Source organism: Quercus suber, unplaced genomic scaffold, assembly GCF_002906115.3.
Source record: "Quercus suber isolate HL8 unplaced genomic scaffold, Cork oak 2.0 scaffold_64, whole genome shotgun sequence".
Lineage (NCBI taxonomy): Eukaryota > Viridiplantae > Streptophyta > Magnoliopsida > Fagales > Fagaceae > Quercus > Quercus suber.
This window is the reverse complement of record NW_027069529.1, coordinates 1,219,756-1,230,447: the sequence shown is the minus strand read 5'-3', so window position 1 is coordinate 1,230,447 and position 10,692 is coordinate 1,219,756. Positions and strand designations below refer to the sequence as shown.

The 10,692-nt window shown below is 35.7% G+C and overlaps 1 protein-coding gene and 1 non-coding gene across 2 annotated transcripts; one reads left to right on the top strand and one right to left on the bottom strand.

Annotated features, from left to right (window-relative positions):
• Positions 1-1,945: 1,945 nt before the first annotated feature.
• Positions 1,946-3,964, bottom strand: LOC112017114 (pentatricopeptide repeat-containing protein At5g40410, mitochondrial). Its single transcript, XM_024049581.2, has one exon. It carries the CDS (start codon positions 3,899-3,901, stop codon positions 2,075-2,077), a length of 1,827 nt encoding a protein of 608 aa, XP_023905349.1. The 5' UTR covers positions 3,902-3,964; the 3' UTR covers positions 1,946-2,074.
• A 176-nt stretch (positions 3,965-4,140) lies between these two features.
• Positions 4,141-4,291, top strand: LOC112017137 (U4 spliceosomal RNA). The gene has a single exon (XR_010628741.1). It is a non-coding gene; the product is annotated as a U4 spliceosomal RNA (small nuclear RNA).
• Positions 4,292-10,692: the final 6,401 nt, after the last annotated feature.

Sequence of the window (10,692 nt, the reverse complement as noted above, 5' to 3'; positions counted from 1 at the left end):
CGCACCACCACCACCGGAGGCTTCTTAGCTGGTCCGGAGCTTGTCGACAATCCACCGGATTTTTTACTAGCAAAGAATCCTGGTACTTTAATCATAAACCTTCTAGTTGGTGTAAATGGCGCTGCTTTCATCCAGGGACCGAATTGCTGAGCTTCAGTTGAGAGACTTCCTGCACTTTCAATCCATAGATCGCAGTCACGATCATCGTGTGTCAAACGTCCACACCAGTAGCAAAGATTTGGAAGCCTTTCATATTTGAAAGACACCCACAATTCCTTCCCACTATCAAGCGAAACCACTCGTCCCCTGCATAGAGGTTGAGAAATATCTATTGTGACTCGGACTCGCTGAAAGTTTTCTCCTTCCGTTTCTGCCTCTTCAGTCACTTCATTCACCGTTCCAATGGCTTCACATAGTTGTTCAGCAATCCGTCTTGTTCGAAATCTGACTGGGAGATCATGCACTTGCACCCAAAATGTGACCTTGTTAAACTCCATATCTCCCACAGCTGTTTCCATCCCATAACGTTGCAACACCATTAGATGTTTATCAAAACTCCAAGGCTCTGCTGCAAGGACTTTCTCCATCTCACTCTTGTCATCAAATGTAAATAAGACCACATGATCACGCTCCTTTTTAATTTTGAAGCCATTATTCGATCTCCAAAGAGGTGTGAGAGTTTTTGCTATGGCGTCTAAGTTAAGAGCACGTTTAGTTAAGAACTTGGCTGCTACAACAAACTCCGTTGCTGCCTGTTCGTCCTTTATGCAGAAGTTTGAACCTTCACATTCCGAAAGGTTCAGACAGCTCCAAGCTTTTGTGAGATCTTCCATCCTATACTAGTGTCTGTTTCCCAAATCCCTTGAAAAAAAAAACCCACAAAGCCTCAAGGTAAACCTGTTACCTGGGGGGACAAAGACTCCTTCAAGAGAAGGGACTGCTATTCTACACTCTAGAGAAGAAGGAAACCATCCTTCACTAGCAGTGAGAAACCCAAACCATGACTCATCCCGTTTTTGAAATCTTGGAAGCCCTTAGCAAGTTAGCAGCGGTATATGTTACAACTAACAAAGAACCTTAAATATGTATGTAAAGGTTAAGATTAATCCTACATGAACTTCAATATATTTTGGTCACCTGACCGTTACACAAACACACAATTAAACTTGTGCATAGGTATCTTGTTTGGGCCTTACCAGCTCTACGTAGTGGGAAGATTCATTGACAACATGCTGATTAATCGAGATGGATGGAAAATAGATCAGGGTACCACACTTGGTTGTCACTGGAGAAGGATTTGAAGATTCAACGACAAGCAGAGAATAATAAGGTGACAACTAAAGTGGAAGCACTGTTTGAAATAACTGCTCATCATGTAGTTCCAATTTTCTTGGAGGAATTAAGGGTGCATGGAATTGAGGTGACGGAGGATGATTGCCTTGCGCATTTGGAGCTCAATTTTAAGTTTGACTTGCTGAGCAAGATGGTGGATGGAGTTTTGGGATAGACCTACAGACCAAGTGTAAACACAGCACTGAATACCGCTTGTTTGCAATAGAAATTGTTGTTACAGTCAGAAAGAGTAGCCACCCAAGCCTTCCTCTGGCTAGGGAGGAGGAAACATGTTAGTTTTATGTCCCATCTGAAAGACATTTTTGCCATATTTTTCAAATGACCTGACCTGTCACCCAACACAGTTATTCTTTAGGATCAGTTGCCCAGTGCATTTGAGTCACTTCCTTCACATGAAGATGTAAACGCATACCAACGGAGTCTTGTGCCATCTATTTGGCATTGCTCATTCCTTTCAACATATGCATCTAGGGCACTGTCAAGAAAAGGAAAATCAAATTTAGTTCTATTTGGGCTATTCTATTTTGTTAAAGCATTAGCCATGGACTGGTAGCTAGCACCTTCTAATTTTAATCCAATTAAAATGTAATCATAGTAAAAAATTTGATTTCATGTATATATAGCCAAGCAATACTTGCCATAGACAAAAGTTTTGTGCATTTCAGCGATCGTTACACGACAGTCATGATGTAATTTGTAAATCATGTAATAACGGAGAGTATCACCAATAGTCACCACAAGAGCAGAGTCCATTGTCAAAGTGGTGAAATCGCTTTGGATCTCGTATTATGATAGTACGCTTCTCAACCAGTGATATGAACTTTGCAGTGCTGTGACAGTCACCGCATATTCTAAGATTCTTTGTTATAATTAACGGCATGCCTGCATTGGTCACCAAAAGCCCAAATGCAATGGCTAGCTTCTCACTGTGTTTATTGATCATATCCTTTTTAATCTCCTCTTCAACATCATGTAGAACAAATTCAGTTTTAGACACAAATCCAGCCCTCCGAATCTTTTCGATCAGTTCTTCCAACTTCACATATATCTTCTCCCACTCAGGGTGAGATCGATCACCAGCTACAAAGCGATGGATTTTGTTTCCATGTTCAACAAAACTGCATCCAGAAGTTCTGATGAGACCTCTATCCTTCATCAAAGTCCTCACCTGTGAAGCATCTCTCCATAGACCAGCAGCACAATAAATATTTGAAAGCATGATATAGTTTCTGGGATCTGATGGGTCTAAAGCAATTAGTCGCTCTGCAACTTCTTTCCCCAGCTCAATGTTACCATAAACCCGACAAGCACCAAGGAGGGCTCCCCAGACACCAGAATTAGGTTCCATTGGCATGTGTATAATCAGCTCATAAGCATCATTCAGAAGACAAGAGCGACCAAGAAGATCAACCATGCATGAATAGTGATCCAATCTGGGTACAATTCCATATACTTCAGACATGATCTTGAAGTAATACTTTCCCTCCTTGATAAACCCTGAATGGCTACAAGCATTTAACAGATGCGTGAAGGTAACATGATCAGGCTCCAAACCTTCCTTAATCATGCTTTCAAAGATCTCCATTGCTTTCTTTCCATGCCCGTGCACAGCATAGCCAGCAAGCATGGCTGTCCAAGCTACTCTGTCCGGACTAAGCATCTCTCTGAAAACCTTCCATGATGTGTCTAATCTCCCCAACTTTGCATACAAATTCGAAAGCACAGTCAAAATTCTTCCATTTGCATTGATACCATAACAAAGGATTAAACCATGAACGCCCTCTGCTAGTTTTCCTACACCTAAATCTTCACAAGCCTGAAGCAAGACCACAATAGTACCTTCATCAGGCTCAACTCCAGCCATTCTCATCAAACTAAAACAACTAACCGCCTCCTCCGCAAACCCATTTTGTTTATAAATCATAACCATTGAATTCCATGAAACAATATTCCTAATAGGCATTGCCTCAAATAATCGACAAGCTGCATCTAAATACCCGGACTTCCCATACATATTAACAAAAGAGTTACCAACCTTAGTTTCCAACAATATTCCTAACTTCAGTGCATACCCATGAATGTACTTGCCTACATCTAGTACTACAAAATCAGTACAGGCACTGATTATAGATAAAAGTGTGACCTCATTAGGTTTCATTCCCATCTCAAATTTCATCCTAAAAAGTGTACTTAGGCACTTACCAATACACCCCATTTGCGAGAACCCAGAAATAAAAGAATTCCAGGAGACCACATCCTTGTGCGGCATTTCATCAAACAACTTCTGTGCATCTTCTGCACCTCCAAATTTAACATACTTAGACACCAACTGATCACCAATAAACCCATCGCTATAATCCACAGATTTGATTACGTGGGCATGAATTGCCCGGCAGTATGAAATAGAAGAGCAAGAGTTTAAAGCAAGAATGAGAGCGGAAACGAGTGGTTTTTGAGGGAAAAGAGCGTTGTGGAGTTTTCTGTGGGTGAAGAGTTTGTATAGAACCAAAGGGCAATGAGAAATGTAGGAGAGAGCTGCTTTTACCATCGCCGATCATTCAAATGAATCATTCAGAGCCAAAAGGATGTTTGATGAGAACGTTACGGTTATTCCTAAACATCCCACTGAGCCTTTTTTCACTTTCAGGTCACGTTTTTTGTGAAGGGAGACTCAAAAGTCAGAACCAACATGGTTTGAAGTGGGAACTAGAATCCCACATCGCTAATAGATTAGGTAGTGGAGGTAGCTGAGGACTATAAAATTAGATGGGTGAGACACGCTTTACTATCTTTGCGCTTGGGGCAATGACGCAGTCCGTGAGGTTCTAACCGAGACGCGTCTATTGCTGGTTGAAAACTATTTCCAAACCCCCTCTTAGGCCTGGGTTCAGCTCAGGCCTTCGAGAATTTCTGGAAGGGCTCCCTCAGGGGTAAAGCCCTACAATTCTAGTTCAAAATTTTTTCTATCATACGGGCATCTGGCAACTTCTATTTTCTTGGGTATAATTTTCAGTTTTTAAATAATATTATATATATTTGTATTTATATTGGTACTTACATGTATTTGAAAATACAATTAATGTTTAAATGATAGTTTTTTAGTTTTTAAATAATATTATATACATATTTGTATTTATTTTTTTTTACTTACATGATGTATTTGAAAATACAAATAATAGCACTCTTAAACCAAACAAGCTTTTGCAATCAGTCTAGTGACTTTTTGGATTATTTTGTTTTGGATTTTTTGGATTCATGATGATCATAATCACGTTAGACAATTAAAATTTAATCACGTTAGACAATTCCTGTGACTCTGCACACTTGTGATGTGACTTTTTGTAAACTTTAAACATTTTTGATAATCTGTAAACTTTAAAACATATTTGTTAAGGCCGGAAATTTTTAGTATTGTTCCTTTTTTAGTATTGTGAAAATATGTGTTTGAACATTTTTGTAAACTTTATACATTTTTGATAATCTGTAAACTTTAAAACATATTTGTTAAGGGCTGTTGGAAATTTTTAGTATTGTTGTTTAGTTTTTAGTATTATAAAAATATGTGTTTGAGTGTTATAAAAATACATGTCAAAAAGTGTTATTTAAACACTGAAAACTATTGTTTAAACACTGATGCCAAATAGCCCCTAAGATGTTTGGTTTTGGTTGTTTGTTGTTTGAGACTCAAAGTTAGAAGTGTAGTTCTTTTTCTTTTTTTAGTAATGCTAATTTTTCATAAAAAATATTTAATATATAATTAGATAATAAATATGACTCACAATTAATGGGTAAATTCACTAAATTTTGAGAAATCTAAGCTACAATATTTTATACATCATAGATCGTACAAAACTGGATGATGATAACTAGGTGCTCCAAAACCCGTTAATTGGAACTACTATGATGCTTTTGCAGTTTCATATTTATCGTCCTTTTTATTTCTCAAAAAAAAAAATATATATTTATCTTCCTTTTTTTTTTTTTTTTTCGCTATAACAGTGAAATTGTAAGCTAACCCATAGATCAATTACCATGTCCTTATCAAATAAATTTTAAAAAAAAATGCCATTTCATTTGTACAAGAAATTAATGTGGCACTGCCCAAAGGTTTTCATTTGAAAATGAATTTACCACCATGCACTACTCCACAAGTATTAGTGTTTGTAGGGTATGGGAGTAAGGGTTAGGGTTTAAGTCTTCAGGAGAGAGTTTCACACACATATACACTTAAATTATGTTATAGTATAATTTTTATATTGTATAAAAAGAAATATATATATATATATATATATAATTAAAATCATAATGAATTTTTATTATATTAGCTATTAATATGGATATTAATTAATTGGCCATAAATAAATGCTAATGTGATGAAATTAATGTTTCATAAATATAATTTGCACTATATTAATGGATTCTTAAAAAGGAAAATTATTCAATATCCAATAGTAGTCTCACATTAATGGAGGCTCCAACCATAAATTTAAGATTAAAGTAGGGTTTTAACATGTAAAGTTTATGATTGTTTTCATTTACATGTCAAAATTTTTAATTTGACCCTTCATATTTAATTTCATTTTCATTTGGCCATATAGTGTATTTTTTATTAGTTATTAGACCATTATGTCCCTCTATATTTAACTATTTCATGAAATGCTAACTCTAAAATGTTGTGGAATGCAAAATTTTTATTATTGTAGGTAGCAAAAACAAATTATGGATTGTTAGATTACTAACAGAAATAGAGGGTTAGGCCAACATGAAAAGTGATTCAAACATGATGGGCCAAAATACAAATTCTAAAATGTGAAGTGTCAAAATGAAAATAACATAAAAATTCAAATGCCAAAAATATATTTTAGTCTAAATTTAATTAACGGAACCTACTGTTAAGTAAGATGAAAGAATATTACTCATGAAGTATTTAATAATTACTTACTTATAAAAGACTCGGAATACTATCACAATATTAAATATTAAATTATATTTCTTTTTTCTTTTTTTTCATTCCTTTTTTTTTTCCATCTGAATTCTATCCATAAATTATAGACAAGAAAGAAAATAGAGAGAAAATTCAAAGAGGGAACCAATAAGAGAAATGAGAGATTATAAAGTTGAGCAATTGCTTTGGCAACGTCAAACAGATTCTTGGTGAGTGGCAAGGAAGATTTTGTTTGTGGTAGTTAGAATCATTAATGAAGATGATAAATGGAGATGTTGAACAATGGTGCTGAGTAGCATTTGGCTTTGTCAGATTTGTGAGAACTAAACCTTCAATTTCAATCCAACCAGGTTCTCGATTTTAGTTGATTCTCAAATATATATATATATATATATTTTTTTTAAAATACGATCAGACATGTCTAGTGATTGATTCACGATTGTATAGATTCAATTGGCCGATTCGCTTTGAATTTTAACATTTTGATTTAGTCTAAAAGTTCTTATTAATATTTAAAATTTATTAAATAGTGTTTAAAAGGTTTATTTAAACTGCTTCATTAGACTTTTTTGACCCTTCTAATGATAAGATAACATGTGGATTTTTTATGAGTTTGGGTTTTTCAAATATAAAATGGGATGTGTTTGAGATATAATTCCTAAAATTTAATATGGTTTGGTATTTAAAATATTTAAGAGGATTTGGGTTTGTAAAAAGCTTTTTTGTTCTCACCTATTGCCATTACTAGCTAATAGATATGAAAGGGAAGTAGGCTTTGTGGCTCTAAAAAGTTGATATGAAAAGAAGGCTACGAGGCGTTGTGATAAATTTAAACAGCTCATAGGACAATTTAAGCCTCGATTGCCAATGACAATCCTCGAGTCACGATTTGCTGAACATAGGCTATCTAACTGAAAGTGGGCCTTAACGTATGTTGCTTTTGTTTCAAAGGCAACGTTAGATAAAACAACATACAATTAGTTATTATAGATACATATTATTCCATTGATGTGTCAATCTTTTTTTTTTTTTTTTTTTTGCTGAAATCAGAGAACTTCAATTTTAGACATGTATTTATTTTTCTTCGTGGCGTAAACTAGATCATTGGTTGAATCATGTTTTTTTGGGTACAATTTTTACAAGAAATAGTGTCGAGCTAACAATAGAGAAAGTTATACTTCTTGTACTGTTTCAGCCGAATTACCAAAATATAGAACCATCTACCAGTTAGGAACTCATTGATTTCACATCTTGGAGTGTTCGAGCATATATATATATATATATATATATGAGAAATGTTAACGAGTGTCTTTAGGGCACTCATTAATAATCAATTTAAAGAAAAATTTTATGGGAAATAAAAAAAGTAATTAATATTTTGACAGTTTTTTTCATTTTCTATAAAAGTGGTATAAAAACTTTCCTAAAATGGATTATTAATGAGTGCCCTAAAGGCACTTGTTAGCATGACTATATATATATATATATATATATTTTTTTTTTCAACTGGGTTTTCTTGACGTTGAATTTTCAAAGTAGCATGAGTATTTTGATGAAGTAAGTTTATGTTTTATTTTAGTAGGTTTCGATATCTCAATTAGTAAGGTTTTTTATTGTCAAGATATGAACTCAAATCTGAAATACATTAAAAATAAATTGATATATTGATTTTTTTTTTTTTTTGGAGAAAAAGTAAGTAAATTTTTTTGAACTAAATTCGATTGGAAACAATATCCAAATCACTAGGTAGAGATTCTACCCATACATCTGTGTTTGCAGATTTACTGCTCTTCTAGCTAAGGCGTGAGCTAATCTATTTCCTTCCCTTCAAACATGCTGGAACTTGCAATACTGAAGAGTAGTGCCTAAACTTCGACTCTAATTTATCACATGACCAAACAAAGTGCTACATCTTCTCAGATTAGTTAAGGCTTTGATCACCTGCGAGCAGTCTCCCTCTATTTCCACATTGAACAAGCTCAGCTCCTTGACAAACACTACTGCACGTCTTGCCACCAAAGCCTCTGCCAACTCCACAGATTGAATCAATGGGATCTTTTGACTCAAAGCAGCGATAATATTTCCAGTGTGATTAGGGGGCTAATGTTGATTCTCATGTTTACGACACATTTTCTACAAGCCCGATTCAACCAAGTTCGACTTCCTTGTGGGCTCAATTCATGTATTATATTATATTTTATTATTTTAAGTATGACCCAAGCCCATGCGAATTATTGGGAGAAATTGAGGAAGTGTGGTTTGGAGGGTATGGGTCGATTCCTTCTGGACCTTTTGCATGAGCCCAACACATACGTGTTACCAAGTGGGTAAGGGACACCGGTAGCACCTTATGCTCATGGAGGAGGTCTTGTACTCGAAATTTTCACCCTAAAACAGCTTTTATGCTCTGGGTGATTGTGGCCCAACTTTTTTGCTATACCATTTTTTGCCTAAAACACATAGCTGACCCTAAGTGGCTGGCCTGATTTACTGCAATAACCAAATGCAATCTCCAAGGACTTGCCATGTCTAGGAAATATCAGCTCATGAATTTAGGCTACTTTATTTCCCAAATTATGCAAAAAGAAAGGCATCCCTTACCTAATTAAATCAAATCTGACCATAACTTCTTTGATTCATACCTTAGGGTTCAAAGCCTCTTCTATTAACCAAAAACAGTCACTTAAAGCACCCCAAGTTCAATACAAAAGGCCTTAATCAGATTCAAAATCAACCAACTACGTTCTACCCACATACCAGAAACTTTAGAGTAAAAGCCTATTCAGCTAGTCAACAATCTCACAATTCCGAAACTTGGATGTGGAAATATGGGTACAAGGGAACCTTCCCTCTCTTCCTCACAACCTCTCTCAATTTCCTCTTCTCGCTGACTGTGAGTTGAAGTTTTAGACATGTTGAACCAGGTTTTCCCTATAGAGCTGAAACTTGAGAGCAAAAACCCACTGAGCTAGGAAACATTCTCACAATTCTGAACCTTAGGGTTGGAAATATGGGTATAGGGGAACCTTCCTTCCCTTTCTCACAACCTCTCTCAATTTCCTCTTCTCGTTGACTGTGAGTTGAAGTTTTAGACATGTTGAACTACGTTTTCCCTATAGAGCTGAAACTTGAGAGCAAAAACCCACTGAGCTAGGAAACATTCTCACAATTCTGAACCTTAGGGTTAGAAATATGGGTATAGGGGAACCTTTCTTCTCTTTCTCACAACCTTTCTCAATTTCCTCTTCTCGGTGATCGTGGGTCAAAATTTCAGATCTGTTATGTTTTTATACTTTTTCTACATTTTTGTTATTAGCATTTTGATTCTCACTTGTCAAAACACCATTAGCCTTTTGTTCATTATACATTTGGAATTTTGGGCTTGATTCTCCACAATAAAGACCTCTATTGGGAGATTTGGGCCATTCTCACATTTTTGGCCCTTGTCGCAAAAACGTCCTTGCCATTTTGGTGACTCTGCTAGGGAGTCAAGTAGCTGAAACATGAGGAATTATGTCTCTGAAGATGCGAAATCAAAAAAAGATGATGCTATCAACACCAACTTGTCATTTGAAAAGGCATCGTATGATGCTTTGTTATCACGAAAGGAGCATCGTGATGTAGAGTAAAAAGTGTTCCATTTTCAGCTTGTCAACATGCTGAGCACACTCTAAGACATGCGACAGATCCACTCCAACCTTGCAGAAACCATCCAAGAAGAAACGGACTTTGAGGATGGAAGAGGAACTAACTCTCTTATTCATGGGAAAACTTTTCTTCTACTCATTTATATTCTTTTTTAGCTATTATACTTATCGGTGAACCATCCTATATCTCTTGATTTACATGATATTTGTGAAAATTTTTGTTGTAGCTTGAAAATGCAAAATGGTGAGTTGCAAGTCCAATTGCGAGAGGAATAATGACTCCAACCAATAATCAACAAAGCAAACCTTTAAACATCAATTTCAAACCAAGAACTCCAACGAAAATGGCTAAAAGCTCATCCTCAACATCTTCTCAACACACGTCTCCTCTATGGTTGAGTTGTATTGTTGTTGAGTTTGCGCCGAGCATATGGGGGCTACGGTGGGTGATTGACTCATTTTGGTACAACAATAATTGCCACTATGTGCGACCCTTTGTAGGTGAATATTTTTGGTGTCACCACAAAATGAGGTCTTCACCAAATAGCTAAAGGCTATAGTTAAATGACCCACCGCAAATCGCAAGATATTTCATATACTGAGCCATGAGGTAGCGACATTTCAATCTTCAAGTCTTGAAGTCATACGAACACCCATCAAAGCACGCTTAAGCTAAGACTCCTACGCATTATCTTTGCTGATTAATTATTTTATATATCGTTTGAACCATTTCAGTACTCTAGACTT